Here is a 19,350-nt window from a genome sequence, read left to right as displayed (position 1 = left end):
TAAGAGTTTGGTAAAAAGAGAAGAACATAAATAGGTTATGAAAACAGATACATGAAGGAAAATTGAGAATTAGATGAGAAGTTACAGCAAAAAAGTGAAAGTAACAAAAATAAATAAGAATGACCATAGGAAGAGTAAAAAAATTTGCTGTATTTATGCAACAAAAAATATCTATGTAATAGATAATATGTAGCTGAACAATATTTAGGTATCTAATAAAAAAGCTACTTCTCCCAGCTCTCTGGTTCTTAATAGGGCAGCAATATAAATAGGTATTTTAATCCCCCCCCCCCCATGAAAAGGGCTGTTGGAAACATGTAATTACCCGAGTCCAGGCCTTTTCTATCTTGGAAAAAAGAAATTTTTTTTCATTGTTTTCCCCCTCCTCTATAAACATAGCAGAAATGCAGCAAATGCTGTGTATTTCAGAAAGTAGCCATAGTTACCTGTTGTGGCTTTCCATTTATATCTGCTTTAGGAAAACAAGGATTCTGAGTTCATGAAACTTTCACTTATTCCAGTTCGGTTATTTCAGAGTTGTTCAGCAGAAGCCTTTTTTTTTTCTAAGTCTGTGGATTTCTACTCACCTTTTTTTCAGTAGGGAGCTGAAATTAAACTCTGCCCCATCATCATGTCCCTCAGTACTGTGTAGTAATAGAAAGCCATAATTAGTTTCAGAAGGAAATGGGAATAGCTTGTGAGACTATAACATTATATAGATGGCACATTTTTGTAGGGGAGTAGTAGATGGGTTTACAATGAATTAGAATGTGCATTGACATGGAAGATGACTTAAATAGGCTTTGTGTTCATATTCATTTGCATATAGTTTTTTAAAATATGTAACAAAATTGTATTTTGTCTTTGCTGATTGTGCATGAAATTGTGCAGGTATTAATTTGATAACCATATTGTTTTGGAATATATTCATTATCACAGAGGTGTTGAAGAAGGTTCCCTCTTACCTCTGTCTTTCACGAGTGTGGATTTGAATTACAGTTAGGAAAGTATTTAATCAAGCTTTTTGTGGAATGCCTCACCATCCAAAATGACTGTTTTTACTCCTAGTATTATCCCAGCTGTAATTGTTTCTTGAGGCTCTTTGTGATACCAGAATTCATTACACTGAAAAAAAAGTGTCACATAATTGGTGCTTGGGAGAGTTGAAGGAGGAATTCTCTTATGTAGCTTTCAGCCTGAGATGAGGTTCAATATGCAAAATTCAATATTTGTTCAACAAGCATCATGACAAACAATGTTGTGATGAGATGTTGTGATGATGTTCTGCCTGTTATATATGGTATGGAACTCAGATGGAATGAACGATGTTATTTTTGGTATTCTGGATCTAGTGAGTTTTAGCTGTGCTTCTGAACATCTGTAATGCTGATTTACTCTGAAAACAGCATAAAGTCACTAGAATCCCTCCTTTAGATTTAATTCCTAAAAGAAGGTCATCTTCACATTCAGACAGCATTTAGAAAGCCCAAATGTATTTTCTTCATCTCAGCCAGTCTACTATCATCAATGGCCAGCTGCTCTTTAACATCTCCATTGTCTTGAGTACAAGAATCTGGTGATTCCATCTCACAGCATTCATATTCTTCCAGAAGCAACATTTAATTATTATTTCATAAGCAAAATTTTACTTTCCACTTGTACTGGTGATAGATCATAGTTGTAGACCATAATGCTGCCTCTGTCAACACACAGTCCTAGTTACTTCAGAAAAAAATCAGTCTGTCTATAGAATGCAAGAGTGTTGGGAAAACTCAGTATTGCAGGAACAAGAATGTTCAGAAGTAAGAAAACAGCTTCAACAAAAAAATGATGGGCATTACAACAGTACTGTTAAAAAAAAATGAAACAGAAACAAGTGCCAAGGTTCTTGTGCTGCTGGACAGTTTAGAGTCTGTGTAATTTAAAATATGTTGTGAGAAGATATCTTTTCTTTAAGAAAATACTGTTTTTACATCTTTGATTACTTTCAGAATAGTACAGTATTGGAAAGGATAATTTCCTGGGTATAAGGCTCAAAGAGAGAAGTGTGTTTTTGGCCCTACTTTCACAAGAATTTACATGTTTGCAGGCATAAAATATACATAAAAGAACTATTATAATCCTCAATATGGGATTCCTGTGATCAAGTATTCAATAAATCAGGTCTACAACTGCGAGAATAACTATTCCCCTTATTGCTGCACAAGTGGTAGTTAAAGTTTCAGGAAAGACCAGCAGTCAAGGTTTAGCGTTTTTGAAGAATAAGACTAATAATTTCTTTAACATGCATAGAGTTAAGTATAATCTCAGAACTCCTGGTTTTGCTATAGTAGAAAACATTAGGAGCAAAAGGAATAAAGTGAAAAATGTAATGATAATATGATCAGAAGTGTGCCAGGAAACAACAGATCTTCATTTGCGTTGATACATTTCTGTGAGCAACAGCAATTTTAGTCAAAATGTGCTCAGTAGAGAGGAAAACATGTAATACAGAGAGGCCAGACATGCATATAATTTAAAGTTATTATTTTTCTTCTGACAAGGGTGAGAAGATGTCACTTGCCAAACACATGCGTTTTCTGTAGATGAATCTGCCTCTCACTGAACTACCAAGCTACTCTGTTCTTTATTTGTTTTATCTATCCTTTTATAATCTTATGTTTTATCTTTTTTTTTTAATCTAGTTTTTCTTATTTGTCTTACATTACTTACTCGTCTGTATTAATCTCTTAGAAATACTGCACATAATAACAGTGATTTATTTGGAATTTAGGTTGCAGCTTAATTTTGTGGGCTTGATTTTTCTTTTCCTAAGCAGAGAGAGACAGTTCACTGTAAGACTTAAATTTGTCTGCTGACACAGTCAGTGACTACCTGAGAAAGGCTGAAGTCATCCGTCTCCCCCCTCCTGCTAGGCTCCTGAGTGAGGGTACCAAAGACAAAACTTCAGATTTAAAGAGTTCAGTTCAAAATCTGGCTTCATTCTTACAGGAGAAACTGTCAATCTGAACAGACTGAAGCTGCTCACACTGCACTCCCTTCCAACTGGTTTGAAATTTTTTAAATTGAGATAACAAGAAGAGAGACTCTTGAAGCCTCCTTTCACTGCTGTGACATAACACAATGCAGTTATGCACTGAGTGTCCACTGTTTTACAGTGAGGCTGGTCAGCTACCTACAGATTGACTTAATTGTAGACAAATTCTGCTAACCTTGTTTAATTCTTTGTGATAAATGTTAGAAAAATTCTCATCTAGAAATAGGACTTAAAGAGAAATACTCAAAGAGTTGCCACAGGTGACTTGTGCCCTATAGTGAAATAGATGTCAGAATATTCTTGGTCTAGTAACTTCAAAAATACATAAAAAACTAAAAGAGAAACTTACTTATTGTTACATGAAGGAAAAAGAGCACAAATTAATAATGTCTAAAATTTAAAAAAAAATCCGACCAATTTTGTGAATTTTACTATTGGAAGGGAACATTATTCCTTTAAGAGATACACCAGTTCAGAAAGTATTGAAGATGGGGAGAGATTTGAGATTGGCCTTTTCAACACCAGTCTTTAATATCTAAATCTTTAATATCTGCATATACCTGAGGTTTCACACAGACACAGTACCATTGTCTTCATTCAACTAATATATGTATAGAAGATTAAAACAGATACAATCAAAATGCTTGCAGGAATGTTATCAGTCATATGCTGCTTATAGAGCTCCCACCAAATTGCACTCTCCTTGTTTAGCAAATGTTTGTACTAAGGCACGTGTAGTTCCCCAAACCAGACAAAATCAAGACCAGCATCACACAGCAGCTTTTCCATCTCTATTGCTCTATATCTGGAGTGCTCTTTACAGGCCTGGGAAAAAGTTCTTGTTGCAATTATACACATTATTGATTGCCTAATTGAAGGCAAACGTGAATATTGCACTAGTACAAAGTCTAAACTCTCTTAGGTGATTTACAGGAGAGGTATGTTATTTTAATAGTAGAATTATTTTCTTAGTAGACATCTTTGTGCTTGTTTGTACAACAGCCTTGCTTTTAGCTAGTTTTATCTGGGAAAGTAATGAATGCCACAGGGATGTGTGACCTGATCTAGACAGGTTTCTGCTGTGCGTACTCACGTGCGGCGGAAAGCAGCTCGAATATCCATATCTCCACTTACAGGTGCTTCTGATATGACAAAAAGTAATGAAGAAAAATGGGAGAGCAAGTCAACAAAATGCGAAAATACACTGATATTTCTAGAGTTTTCCTTTGAAGACATTTGTAGAAATAAATTCTTATTTATTAAGTAGTGATTAATTACATACTGAAAGATTAACGCATCATCTTTAAACACATAGCCCTTCACTAATTAGCTCTCAACATCCAGTGCTTTTTTGGATAACTTATATCTGCCTCCTGTTTCATACCTGAAGCCTGATGGACTGTCTTATCTCCTGCTTGTCAATTCTCTTGCTGCAAAATTTTAATTTCAGTTGTGTCTTCACAGAGTATTTAAGCCCTAATGAGACTATGACTGGACATCAACTGAATACTATTATTAATAATAAATTATAACCTATCCTCTGACAGCAGAGTTAAATTATTGAAACTATGTAGAGATGGATGGAATTGAGCATGTTGTATAGAGAGAATTTTATTACACTATTGGTATAAAATGGTGTGCTACTGCTGTTGAGAGAAAAACCATTTTCAGTTGCTGCTCCTAAGTCTTAGGAGTCCTAGCTAGTGAAACTCCAACAATTAACACTGCTGATCAAATAACTTTATAAACTTCTGTCTTTACATTAAGTTCACTGGTAGCTGGACACAAGTTAATGTTGCAGCCCCTTCAACAGAGTTGCCGAAACAGGAAATGGTCCAAACATTCAGATCATTCAGGCAATCCAGGCAATCCAAGCTTACACTGTTTTGCTTGAACTTTTCCACAACTGAGTCAAAGTGATGTTAAAATGTACTTGCTTTTCAATATTTAAAGACTTCTCAGTACAAGACTTGTGAAGGTGGCACCATGCATTAGGTAAAATGAGTCATCTGCTCTTAGAGCAATTTTATATCGCAAAGTGCTTCTTTATGAGTTGAATTTTTTCATATAAGAAGGGAAAAGGAATTGACAATTGTGTCACATTCTAAATCTTTCTTTTTTCAAGTACCCATTTTTAGTACTGAAAATTTGCCAAAATAAGAAAATAAGAATGAACTTATCTTCTATTCTAGTGGAATTAAACATCATGAAAGAATGAATCTCAAACCTGAATAAAGCCAGAGAAAAGGTGGGCAGTTTTGCATCTTTATGTGTACTTTCTTTAAAAGCATCACAGTTCTGACTAGAGTGATGACCAAGTGGTACCTCTAATGATCTCAATCCCATTTACCTCTGGGGGTCTTTCTAGGTGTACCTCTAGATCTTCAGGTCTGTGCTTCAGGTCTGTGCTTGTCTAGTAACCATTATGTACCAGAAAGAATTGTTGGTGGGCAGGGAAAAAAAATACAGGGGTAAGAAGATTAAAAAAAAAAATAGATGGGAGGAATTCACCTTACCATTGACTGTCAGGTTGAAACTAGAGCTATCAAATTTGTCTTTGGTAGACACCTCACATCTGTACCCTCCTGCAAAAGTCATGTTTGCTTCTATGATTTCCATTTCAAAAGTGTACACCTAGAACAGAACCAATGATACAATAGTTAAAATAGAAAATGAAATGGTGAACCACACAGAGAGGGAATACATGGAGAAATAGACAAAGGATCAACTGTGTCTTTGTATCCTTTCAGAACTAAGAACCTCCTAACAAAAAAATTATCTATAATCCCCAATTTGGTAGAAACAGCTGAAGAGTGCTGTCAGTACAGGTATTCCTGAGGATACAATGTTATATTAGGAAACCATGCCGGGACACACACTAATGTACATACACTAATTGCATGTGCATTGAAAACAGGAATAAAGCTTTCACTGAGCAGCTTTAGTCTCTCCCCAGAACGTATACAGAGCATGCCAAAATTCAGCGAAAGGAGTGGCTAACGTGAGCGAGTGTGTCCAGTTCCATCCAGGAGAGGGGGGTAGTGGTTCATATACCACGGATGATGCTAAGCCCTGGAACGCTCCTGCGCTCCTGCTCCTGTACCTTCGGACAAGTCTGTGGTATATGTGCCTTACTCAGCTACTTAAAGCAGTCTGGACAGTCAAAGAGAGCAATACATTCCAGCACTAACAGCAGAATGATTGATCTATTAAGGCCAAGACAGGCTATGCTTAAATATCTGTCTGATTATTGTTTTCTCTTAACTATGCTAAGTTCCTTGAGAGGAAGATGAAGGGAATTCTGCAGTAGAAAGTGCAAAATTACTCCCCCAGTCCTGCAGATGTTTTCTCATTTCACCACAGATAACGTATGCTAGAGTCCATATGTAGAGTTTCTCTCTTGTCTGTGTAGTTGAAATACAGGCTTCTATGGATTAGTATAGCCTTGTGTGTTGCTTTGGGTACCTTAACATCAAACCATTCCTATTTTAGTTCATATTTTCCTCAGATTAAAGGTTAGTACTTAGAAGGCTGAGAACCCTATTCTGCCAATGGTACCTTGGTATTTCGATCATAATTGTCATGTAGCTGGAGATGTTTCCCCACTTTGCTTCCCAGGTCCATCCACTTCCCTTTGAACCATTTCACTGATGGCTTCTTCAGCAGGCTCTCACCTGCAACTTTGGCAGTGAATGTGATGTTTCCACCTTGTAGGAGAAGTAGATTAATGTAAGATTATGAATAATGTTTCTCTGTTATATCACTGCTGTCACCCTGTACTTGGAGAGCTAATAGTCAAGCAACAGGTACAGTTTACAAACTTTACTTGACTAACATTTTGCACTCACCAACAGTAACTTCTCCATCCTGTGGTCTTGCCACAAAGAGCCCAATGGGGTCCAGAGGTGGTTCTGGTTGTGTCTCAGCAGATGAAACTGAAACAAACATCATAATTGCCATTTAGAATATTTTGCATCAAACTATATAGTGAACTAGTTAATGAACTTAAAAATATCTCAGTAGATTTCTTCTGCCTCTGAGATTCCTTATTCTTTATGATCTGCTTTCATCTACTGTCTCTATCTCACCTTCTCGAAGGAGGCCCTGCGTATGTTCTTCCCTTCAGCTAATAAAACAGATTTTATGACAATGTTAATGCTGTATTACCTTCTGTGTTTTGGCTGCTTTCTGCTGGTGGAGCAGGTGACTCTGAGGCAGCTGGGGCTGGAACAGCTTCTGCAGGAGTGACTGTTTCACTCTTTTCTGGGAATCAAAGTAAGCCAAAATTAGAGAAAATCATATTTCCTCTTTCTTTCTGAAGAAATTTTGCTAAAGAACAGCCTTTAATATATGTTAGAAAAGGCAAAGAAATTAGCTGTTGTTTCCTAGAGCTTAGGGGATGTGCTGCAAGCAGAAGGGGCCCACTGAAGCTGGATGGTGAGGCTTTTTCTTTTGCTGAGCTCAGAAAGAACTGATGTCTGTTTCTTGAAATTCTATAATATTGATGTGTAGAAACTTGTAAACTGAGGAATAATGCTATTATTTGCTGCAAACATCAGCAGTCTAAACAGAAAAGGTAATGAAAAATGATGTAATTATTATCTTTGTAAACAGTTGGCTTATTCATGAGATTTTGTTTAATGATGCTGCTGGAATGTAATGTTACAAAAGCTATTGTTGTGTGCAGCTTGGAAAAAAACTCTAGACACTGCTAGTAAACGATACAGATAAAGTATTTTAAAAATCCATCTGTAATTTCTTCCCCTGGCTTATGGAAGTTTGTATCCTCTCATTTAAACCATGACCTCAGAGACAAATTCAGGCAAATGCGCTTGGCACAATGGAGAAGACAGAATTGTCTGAAAATGGAGTAGGAGTGAGCAACTGGAGCAGATGGAAGGAGGTAGAATTTCTCGAAATAGATCAGTTGCAGCAAGATATTTTTTCCCTGTAGGTAGTGGAGTCACTTCCAAGTAATAATGGGCAACCCAATTACTCTGTAACATTACATATTATACAACACTATGTTCCATAGCATTATTTGCAAGTTATCTGCCTATGGCAGGCTCTACATGGAACTAACCTGAAAGACAATGAGGAATATATATTGAGTACAATATGGACCAGTTTGCTTCCAGGATGAGATAGTCAGCAGGACCATATTTCCATGTGTTCTGACAGCTGTCAAGTTGTCCTAATCCATTCCCCTTACACATAATCTGCCATGCCCTGTCTTTGCATATGGAACAGGACATCTTGAATCACGTTAAACATTCCTCAGTTTCTTTTCAGAAGGTCTCACAAGGTCTCATCATGTTACTAAAACAAACTGATAGCAAAGAAAAGGAAGTGATATGAACAACCCAAGTCTGAGGCTTTTCACCAAGCTAAAAAGCAAAAAGTCAAATACCAGAAGTGGTAAAAGGATACCAAAAGTTTTGGAGGGAAAAAAGATCAGGAAGGTCAAAATGTTTCAAAAAATGAGTGATTTCATCTATCCTAAGCATCTTCAGATAGTTTTTCATAAGAAAACTCCAGGGAATTTGACTCTTTAGATTTATTCCCAGGAAAAGCCTGGGGAAGTTTTTGAACTTCCTACATAACTGATTTTTCAATGTGTATGAAGGTAGTAATAATGGGAGGTACACAAATAATACAAGGGTTACTCTTCATATTCAAGCCCTTCTTGAAATATGCATTTTTGGTAGCAGGAGATTTTGAGAGAATTTTGGGGAATGTATGAACTTCTAGAAACTTTACAGTGTAACCCGTAAATATTTTGTCAGTTGTTACAATTTTGTATTTGCATTAATTGATTTAAAGAAAATACCCATCCTAAAATCAGCCATATTAGTTTAGGTCGGGGTGAGGGATAGATTAGCTTTGCTTTGCTTTTCAGTAGCTAAGTGTAAAAGCCTGACAGAATTCTAAAGAAGTACATTGACATTTCCCCTATGACCTCCTCTCTGTGTACTTCTAACACCTGGAAAGAGGTGTCTTAACCACAGGAAATGTATTCCTCAGCTTAATATGAATTAGTAGCTTCAAATAATTGGGCAAAACAAATGTATTGGTGGTAGAGAAATTTTACAGTGTCAAAATCTTTGACACTTATCCATGAAGGTTGTACGTGGGACTGGAAACACTGATGAAACCAGAATTGCTTAGGAAATGCTGTACCTGGTTCTTTGACCTTGAGTTCAAATTTAACCTTGGAACTTCCAGCTATTACAGCATATGTCACGTCATCTTCTTTTCCTGCGTTATTGATTGTCAGTGAATGCTTGTTTCCTTCTGTCTTGATGACATATTTTTCACTTTCAGTAATTTCTGTGCCAGCTCGCTGCCATTTCACCTTGATGCCAGATTTTTCTGTCTCAGCTTCAAACACAGCTGTGTTTCCGGCTGTCACCTCTGTTGTCTTTGGCTTCTTGGTGAATGCAGAAACTAAAAAAAGAGAGAGGGCTCACTAAAATCTGTTTTGCAATTGTGGCATATCTGGTGTAGTCAGCTGTTGTGGCTGAAGCAGCTGTCTCCTTTCTCTCCCATCTGCCCATACAAGATATAAATTACAACACTTTCCACAGAGAAGCTGTGGAATTGTCTTTGAGTTTATCAAGTTCTGTCTCACTGAAATGTCATATCTCCTCCACATTGTCATGAAATCAAGTGGAATGGATAACAAAATCACCTCACTTTATGTCTTCTTCTTTTTTTTTTCCCTCCATATTGAGCTCTGATTTTCCAGAAGTGAATGTTTTGGCCTGTGACAAGATGGCACGATATATATTCTTATATTTCTAGCTGTCTACAACTATTTGCCATGCACTTTTATCTAGAATTATTTTTTTTCTAACAGCTACTTAATACAGTTGTTACAGAGGATCAAGATCTGTTCTTCATTGCTGCAGTTTGTGCAGTAACTTGTGCCCTAATACACCACAATGAATTAATGGTTCATCTTTAGTCCTTGTGTTTTGACTGATCAAGGTTTTAGTGGAATGGGATTCACATTCCTATGGTGACCCTTGTAATTTTATTTCAGCTAAAATGTTATTAATTTTTATTTGTATGCAGAAGTTCACTTCAGATTAAAAGTTGAAGTACTTGCCTATATGGCACTCTACAACAATTAGTTTTCTGATTACTTACAAGGTAGATTAAAATATTTCCTCAATGTGTCAAGAAACACTTAGGAAACTTATAATGAGAATTAATGAAATTATTGATATATATTGATGTATAGGGTGAACAAGTGTAAACCAAATGAAGTTTTAATTCATATGCAATCAAAGTAGCACAGCAGATAGGAAATTGTAAACAAGCAATGTATCATGATTTTTATCTATGGGTATCCTAATCTCCCTCAAGTTAGGTTTTAGTAAAGTAATTTATTTTAATAATTTCTTTAACCTGATTTATTTATATTTCTTCATCTTTATTTTGAATCAAGTTTTACATTTCATGCTGGTGTTATGATCTTAATAAAATCTGTTTTCATTTGCTAATTGCTATGAGCTATCTTCATGTGCAAAAATACCAGCAATTAGCATTCTGATTCATGCACTGCATGATTTTTTGTGCATCATTCTGTCATCTTTCTATTGACTCACCCCTGTCTAACTACATTTTTATGAAATACTAGTGATTTCATCACATCTAATTTTATCAATCACCTCTGCAGGAAATTGTCTATGGCTCTACTCCTCTGGCAGCCACAAGAACTCTTCCAAACAACATGACAATGGTTATAATTAGCTTTGAACTTTTGGTTCTTCTTTATACAAATGAAACGAACATGGCATGAAAATGTTTTAAAATAAAAAGTTTATATTGATGTTAAACAGGTGCTTTAGTTCATGTAAAAGGTATATTATTAATAATGCCATCTATTCTTTTTATAAAATCTTTATTCCTGTAGCATGTCTTCAGACTGCATAATACAGTTGACCTTAGTGGAGTTACATCTGCAAAGGTTTCATCTGATGGCCTTTGGTCTTCAGTCATAATACAAGTCATGCTGCTTGCATTGTTATGCAAAGGATTTGAACCTTCCTAAGCATCAGTTAAAATATGAACTAGGAACACTTAAGAATTTAGTAAATATTGAACTTTGCTTTTCTCCATTATATAAAACCAAAATTACATTTTTAAAATTTTTTTCTCCCCCCCCCCCCCCCTTTTATATTTCTGATTAAAACACAATTTTAGTTTGCAATAAGCCTAGAAAAGCCTTGACTGACCTCCTGTTTTATTCTTCTGCACGCTTTCCTTCCCTGTTTAAAAGTGTGGGAAATTTCTTCTGGGAGTGGAATGTTTCTACCTGCTTATAATTGATTTTTTTTTTCCAATCTGGTACAATAGTTCTTTAAAAATATAGTGCTTTGTAGAATATAGAACTATGTACTGTGTGTCCTAAAGCATGCTCCCTGTTACCAGTTGCACACCTTTAGATAGCACATTGCCCTTCCATAAATAACACAGCAGGGTGTTCATCCATGCAGTGTATCCTGAATAATTGCAGGAGAGTTACTATGCACAGCAGGCTGGACATGCAGGACTCAAAAGGCATGTGAAGGTGGCCAGGGTCCTGCACAGTGGGGAGAGAGGGACCCACCCCACTGCTGACCCACTGGCTCCTTTCCCTACAATTCTACAGACAAAACAGCAAAGAGGCATGTTTTTAATCTTTGAGTGCTATTATCATCACTCTTCTATTTAAGCACAAAAGAATCTATAAATATATCAATTACCTAACAGCAAAGTGATTTGTAAAAGTTCCAGCCCACGGTGTCAGGGTTTCATGACATGCATACTTGGAAGTAACTCTGTGATCTGCTGCACACCCTGTAAAGTGATTAGGTTTCTTACATTTGCTTTGTAGATGACTCAACAAGAACAAAATTGTTGGCGAGAACACAGTGAGAAATCTCCACCACTACATAACATTTCTGGCTTTAGGAAATTAAACACATATGCAGAAGTTTATAAGTAAGACTCCTTGTATTCCCTCCCCCCTTTCCTGCCAAAAGACTCACTTAATTCCAGCTTAAAATGATTATGAATATTTCTGGTAAGTACAGAATTGGAGAAGCCCCAAATCTCCCAGGAGGACAAAGGCCTTCAAGAACAATTGTGGTGTACCCACTTTTTCACTGCTAAAGGAGGCTCAGATTTTAATTGAGTCTTTTTCCTGTATTTGAGATTCAGTCAGTGGAGGGCAGTGTCCAGAGTGGCTTCTCTCTATCCAACTGTATTCTCTTTCATCTTTCACTGCTCTTTTTGCAAAGGAAAACTGAAGATCTGGGTCTGGAGATCTTACAGGAAATTCTTTGCTGCAGAAGAGAGATTTCTGAACAAGCATGTGAAGAGAATAGCATAATTTTTCCTTTTGGGGAAAAAAAGGGGCTGCTTTACAGAATAAAGAGTTCAGTTATTCCCTACCCCTTTACTGTGGCTGGTACTTTAAATAATGTGTAAATCCAAGTCCACCAGAGGTTTTCCTCATGGACTTATACCAATCTAATTCAGGTATTTCTTCATTAGGAACACTCTTAATCACAACCATCTAAAACTTCTTGTCTGTGCTGAGAATCACACTTTTGCCTGCTTTTATCAGAAACACATTCCCCATCTGACAATCTCTCTCACTTCAGCATTTGGCTTCTACCCAGATATACCTCTCTGAGTCCTAGATATCCATCCCCTACTCTAAACACTGTTGAATGTGAACCACCACCATGAGGCTGTGGAAAACCCAATGACTATGACACCGCTTGTGTGATGTTGTGGAATGTGTCTGTCAGCCACTGACAGATCTCAGACACTGTCCTGTGTTTATCCAGACTCCAGGTGCCCATGCAGTTAGGAGCTGCAGGGCTGGGGCACCTGCTGCCCACTGGGTCAGCTTTCTGATTCCTGATATGCTCTAACCCAGCCAGCACAACGGGAGAGAAAAGTGGCATTAGTACCCGCACACCATGGCAGTTCTGGAGAGAGAGCAGAGACCCACATGAGTTAGCACTGCTGATGAAGACAGAAAATATTGAAGGCGCTCTGTGTGTGTGTTTAGTGGGCATGGGATTGGTGTTGCTGTGGGGTTTTAATGGAGGGAGAGAAGAGGGATGTGAAACAAATAAAAGAAAATGAGCCTAGGGCCACTTTGTACTAACCCGTTTTTTAAGACTTCACCTCTCATAGACCAGGCCTTCCTCATCACTTCTAGCTTCCATAATGCAAACACACTCACATAATTTCTGAGTAACGTAAACCAGCACATTTTACCTCAGGCAGAAGAGGAAACAGCTGTATGTGGTCTGCAGTTATCTTGCAGAAACTTTTTGGTGGTTAAGGCTGCAGCTACCAGAACTTGCATCCTCTAAAACTCTTGGAACACCTGAAGATGTACACATCAGCCATAACACTAGATATGTTACATGAATTACAGCTTTATTGGTCAGCAATAAAAACCTGCTTGGAGGTCTGTGATCAGAGGGCATTTTGAAAATTTATTAGTAGGTCTTTGAGTCAGGAGGATGAAGAAAAATAAAATACGTTTGCTTTGGGCCAAATTAAACTAGAATGAAATAATTTCAGTTCCAAAACTAATTTTCTGTAATAGTCACCTAAGTAAAATAACAAAACTAGTGTTCTGCCTTCATTGTGCTGCCATTTTTTAAATCTTCATACTAGCACCTTCATGCTTTCTCCTCTACTTTCTGATCTGCTTTGAAGCAATGTCTTCTAACATCCATCATCAAAAAAGCTTACTATTATGCTTCATGTCTTTTATATACTCTCCTATGGAAAACTCAAGAAGTGGCTAAGCTACTACCAGGGCTGCTATCTATTGTACTAATAATTGTTTCTTCTACTCTCTTGTTGAACCATCTATCTATTTACTGGGTTTTTATTTTATGAGTGTTTTGAGGCAGAGACACTGTTTTTCTGTTGTCTTTGTACAGCATTAAATTGTTAGCAGGTAGTTGCTGTGTACTGTAGTATCTCTAATAAGAATAAAAATTAGTATTAGAAGCTAGAAGAGCAATTCTTACTTCATTATTGTCAGAAAAAGTGGAGGTAAGAAGTATATTAAAACAATGTTCAAATTACCAAAATAATTTCATTTGCTAGCAGCATTCCCTAAATAATCTGTCTTAGAGTCGCAAGCACCAGATGAAAACCTGTTCCTGAAATACTGGAATTTCAAAGTATGTGTGAATTATGTGAAATTAAAGTGAGCAAGAAATGTGGATTCTACAAGAGTGATTTTAACTACATTGAGTGGTAGAGGAGAATGTGTGTTAGATGACATTTTCAGATGACATTTCTGCCTTTCTGAAATAAAATCTGTTAAAGGTATAAATTCTTGAGGAGAATCTAATGTATCTGCTTGAATGCAGAGGCTAGAAACTACAGCAGAAATTTGTGATGAGTGAAATTAGACAAAATGATCACAAGTTTCTCCCACAAAGCTGAGTTATCTTACTTCACATTCTCTATATTTGGTGTTAAAATATGTTTTAAAACCAAAAATAAGTGTTTGGTGTTAAAATATATTGGTCAATACATTTAATTAATATTACAAACGTGGTATTAGCTTTTGGAATTAATTTGTTAAGACTTCATGTTGAAAATTGGTCTTTGCTTACACTTGGCACCTAGTTTTGCTTCTATATCATTTGCTCTTCCATTGAGTTAAAAGCCACACGGAGGATAAGCAGATTTCAGTAATGGAGCTTGAAAATTCCTTTCTGAGGAACTATATAAAGATGCTGCACATTCCTCGGTCAGGACCTAAGTGGCTTCTTGCAATTACAAGCTTAATCATTCCATGATCCAAAAGCTATTGAAAGACTCAATCTTATCATTCCTTGCCTACTTCAGCAGCTGAGATTGCAAATTCCTGCAACATGAGCAACAGGCAAGGAATAGTTTCACTAATCAGTCACCTCTCTCTCTATGCATCCATCACACTTTCTGTAAAAGGGGGATAGTAATGTTTAGCTTGGTTTGAATCTTAACTTACAAAGGAGGAAACTATGTATGTATGAATTTAGGGGTTTTTCTGAAATCCTGTGGTGCGTAGAAGTTTGTTGCAGTACTTTGTTGTGCTAGTGCTTGTAAATGTGAAAGAATGATCTCATATTCAAACTAAAATTCTGCAGTTTACTCTTCAATATGCAACATTTATTATTATTACCATTATTATTATGGAAGCCTCTGTGTACTTACAAGTTATTGGTAAATTCTTGACAAAATTTCCTAATCAGAAGTACAAAATCTAGACTCCTCAATCTACAAAATATGTGAGCAAAAGTTGACTGATTTTCAAGGAAGATGAGTAATACAGACTTCTCCTTTTCCAGATATAATAATGCACACACTTCCCTTTAAGTCCCATTTATCTACTAAATTTGGTGCTTAAAAATTTGTTGGTATTTCCTTTTAATGTCATAAAATACTGTTAGGGACATGGTTGGGTTTTTTAACATTTCTGAATTTTCAGAACAAAAAAATGATCAAAATTTTCCAAACAGTGAGCTTTTGAACAAAGATTAACAATGAAATGTTTAAATCAAAGGGAGAAGAACATAAAGTTTCTGCAACAGAATCCTGAAAAAAGTAGTACTTTTCAAAGTTTCATTGGACACTGACACTAAACTCTTACAGGTCTTATAATTTATGTTGCTCTTGTGGATAGTGTGGATTTTTTAGAAAGCTAAGACATCTCTTTGGCATTCTTGAAATAAGCAGGGGAGTGCTTTATCCTGAAGTATTTTAGTTGGGCAGTTTAAAGTGAAAGAATGTTGGAAAATTTGCTTCACCACACCATTTTAAGTTTATTGGTTTATTCAGTGTTTTTTGGTGTTTTCTTGGGTGGGAGTTTTTGGGGATTTTGGTGGGGTTTTTTGTTTGGTTGGATTTTTTGCATGTTTTTTGTTGTTTGTTTCTTTTAACGTGTTAGAAGGCCTGTTAAAGCAGCAGATATAAGCAGTATATCTCTGATCATTCTTGGACACGAAGAATTTTCTTTTGCCTATAGACCAGAGGCACAAATTTTCAGTAATACTGACTAGGGACTTCCTTGAGCTCCTCAGTAACCCAACAGTATGGTGCGTGAAAGTCAGGAATTGTGATTTATCCAAGTATGAATTGCCCAATGGTTATTTGTCCCTCCTGAGATGGTGTGCAACATTATCCCACCTAGAAATGGCTTGAACTGTATAAACAACATGAAATAGAAAACCAAAGGGATTAGTGTCTCCTGGGAGACTGAGAAGATCCTCTCTAATAGTTGTGGTGCATGTGACTGGTTCTGTCTCGATCAGAGTGGGTAACAAGAGCTTTTCCTCCCCCTGCTGTGATAATCCCAGTGTTTGGTCTGGTTTGTTCATAAGAACTGTGTAGGACTGGTGATGTTAGACACCTGTTAGATTTCTCTGGAGAAATAAGTTGGAAGAGAATTGCTCTTCACCATTAGCCAGCAAAAGTGAGTATCTTCACACAGAGACATTGCCTCTCATCCACTGAGAATGAAAATATTAATTTAAAGGCAGTTAGACAATTATAAATCAGAAGTTATAATACCAAGGTGATCACACTGTCAAATTTTGCCTACTCTGTTGTATTTCTTTTTGTCTGCATTCACAACAATTAGACATTCCAATAAAACTTAAAAATCATGTGACTTTAAAAGCAGACTATATGTATGATTTTCTCATTTTTGGGGTGATTACTCAACTTTTGCAGCTTATATTTATATATTTAAGTTTCTATCTACAGTTACAGGATCTAATATATATTTATTTTTTTTTAATATACAAATCTACTTTAATTAGAAATGGCAGCCTTATGAATATGAAATTATGTTATACTTGTAATGCAATGGAGGGATTGCTGACACCACTGCTGCTTTACGGTTATCATATAGAGGGAACACAAAGAATCTTCTTGGTGCTAACCACACTTTAGTGCTTTGCTGTTTGTAATGGGAGAGCCTCTGAGTGTGTAATGGGTCTGCCTCTGGCAGTGGCTGATTTCAGATATTTTGGTCAAATGAAGGTTCTTCTTAACAAGTTCTTCTTTTGTTATTGTGACCATAGGAGATCGTCTCATTGGCAATTTAAGAGGAGACCAGTGCCTGCTCAGGCCTTTGCAAAGCACAAAGACCATTATTAATAAACCTTCACAGCTGTCAGTGGCTAACTCTGCAAACTGCATGTTATTAAAAACATGTGCACCTTGTACTGTACGTTCAGGTAGTGGTGATTCTGGGTATGCACTGGCACCAATGAAATGACAGCTCTGAAGTGGAGAATCCCACATTTAGTACAAGTTTCTCCAGACCTGACTATTGCATATGTTCACACTTGACAGTCATAAGTTCAGCTTCTGTAATTATTTTTCCCCCAAATTTGTGGACACAAAGTGCTCCTGAGGCATCTTCTTCTGCAGATGTCCTGAAGTTAAACTGTCTCTTCCTTTTCTTCCCAGGCTCTCTTCCTCCTCAAAGCACCAGATCCATTGCACCTTGCACACCATCCTAGGCCTCCTCTGTGTGGCAGCCTCCGAATGATTTGTTATTTGAAGATTTTAAATTACAACATTCATAAATCTGAAATATTTTCCTGGCATTTTTCTCTGTGCTTCTGTGACCTGGACTTTCTGAAAAGGGCTAGTTAACTCCTGGCTCACGGAGAAAGGATGTAGGGCAAGGGAAAAGAAATTACATATGTTCTTCACAGTACAGTGTTTCCTTTATTTTCTAGAGTTCTATTGTCAGTGGATGAAAGAACTAGAAAGAATAAACTCTGTACCAGGTACTGTTTGTTTTCATTTTCACAGAGATTTCATTAACAAGAAATACTATCAAACTTTTCCAATAATACTTCTACAAATTATCAAGGGAAAAAAACCCAAAATAAAAGCAAGAGAGTTTTATACTATTTACTGTCCAAGAGAGACAGTTAAATAGTTAAATAGACAGCCTTTAATTTTTTTTCCAGAGTCCTAAAGGTGACTAGGAAAGGAAATGAGAAATTTAAAGCATCTGAGAGTTAAATGAGTTTCACCTCTATTTTTTCCTCATCCGAAGTCTCATGAGAACATTCTGCGGCTGAAGGTTATCAAAGCAGTTAGTGATTTCTCTGCAAAATCACTGAGTATCTCTTACATTTATAACTTAACAAAATTTCTTTTTCCTGTCTATTTTTTCCTTTGAGGCATTCCATTTCTCTAGGACACATAATCTACTCACATTTTTCCTGTCAAGCTGTTCTCAGCTTTGTTAGTTATGATCCTTACCTGTTTTCTTTACAGGCTCTGGCATCTTCACTTTGTTTCTGATGGAGCTCCCAGTTGTATCTAGAAAGCAGGCTATGAGTTACACAGGGATGTGGCTGCAGGGCTTTTGAGACCCCCTAAAGAACCACTCGCTGGAAGCCCCCATCCTGCTCCTCCCCCTCGATCCCTCACTGCTGTCAACTACGGCACCTTATCAACAGCAGGACACACTTGACAGGCTACATCAGCTGGGATAAATATAGCCAAGTTCCAGGAGCCAGGGAGCTCAAGCCACCCAAGAGTGGCTACCACTGTTGTGTTGGTATAAACCAGAGCACAGTGTGATGCTGCACATGCGTACAGTGAGTTTTCCAGCTCCAGGCATGTATTGCATGGAGAATTCCAGCACTGCTGTGTTCACAGCACATCCAGCAAATCAGATCTGATGGTTACGGCTCCTGTATGCTGGTTCCTGCTTACTCTAAGTGTGTATTTGCTTTCATTCTTACTACTTATTTCAGTTTTTGTTTTTGTCATAATTGGGTCAGAGCTGAACAGACTCTTGGAAATTGTTTCTCTTGTTTCTTTTTTAGGCTCTTCTACTGAAGACTGTATTTGTAGAACTGACTGTGAACTTTAAGGAAAGAACTTTCTTTTGCAGAGACACACATTACTGACATTTGCAGTCACAAGTAGAAAGCATGACACTACTTAAATAGTTTTAGTCCTCCCTCCCCATCCGCCCACTTGATCCACAGCATACATTTCTTGATAACTAGCAAGTTTTTTTTTCTTATTATAAATATAATTTTTAAAATAGTTCCAAGGTTCTGTTTTATACCACTAGATGTTTCAATTTTTCTTAATCACATAGAAAAGATCTGGGGGAAAAATCTCACTGGAAAATTATTCTTGTATGGCCATTTCATGCTCCCATCATTGCTTCTTATTTATTCATATACTTAACATACCACAAAATAGTAACCGTAGACAATCACTCTTTTATTATAGCGATGATTTATCAATTT

The 19,350-nt window shown here is 36.8% G+C and overlaps 1 protein-coding gene across 2 annotated transcripts in view; it reads right to left on the bottom strand.

Moving 5' to 3' along the window:
• The window catches only part of MYBPC3 (myosin binding protein C3), a 59,781-nt gene extending 41,413 nt beyond the window's left edge, over positions 1-18,368 (bottom strand). The window contains exons 1-9 of one of the 2 annotated variants that reach the window (XM_062495932.1): positions 18,344-18,368; positions 9,218-9,484; positions 7,205-7,300; positions 6,886-6,972; positions 6,596-6,744; positions 5,554-5,671; positions 4,131-4,179; positions 2,875-2,919; positions 588-644 (exon numbers count right to left, since the gene is read on the bottom strand). In XM_062495932.1, the coding sequence (XP_062351916.1) occupies positions 588-644; positions 2,875-2,919; positions 4,131-4,179; positions 5,554-5,671; positions 6,596-6,744; positions 6,886-6,972; positions 7,205-7,300; positions 9,218-9,484; positions 18,344-18,368 (893 nt within the window). The remainder of the gene's footprint in view (positions 1-587; positions 645-2,874; positions 2,920-4,130; positions 4,180-5,553; positions 5,672-6,595; positions 6,745-6,885; positions 6,973-7,204; positions 7,301-9,217; positions 9,485-18,343) is intronic. The other variant, XM_062495933.1, reaches the window with a different exon arrangement.
• Positions 18,369-19,350: the final 982 nt, after the last annotated feature.

This window comes from Cinclus cinclus, chromosome 6 (assembly GCF_963662255.1).
Source record: "Cinclus cinclus chromosome 6, bCinCin1.1, whole genome shotgun sequence".
NCBI classification, from domain to species: domain Eukaryota; kingdom Metazoa; phylum Chordata; class Aves; order Passeriformes; family Cinclidae; genus Cinclus; species Cinclus cinclus.
This window is presented reverse-complemented; position numbering and strand designations above follow the sequence as displayed.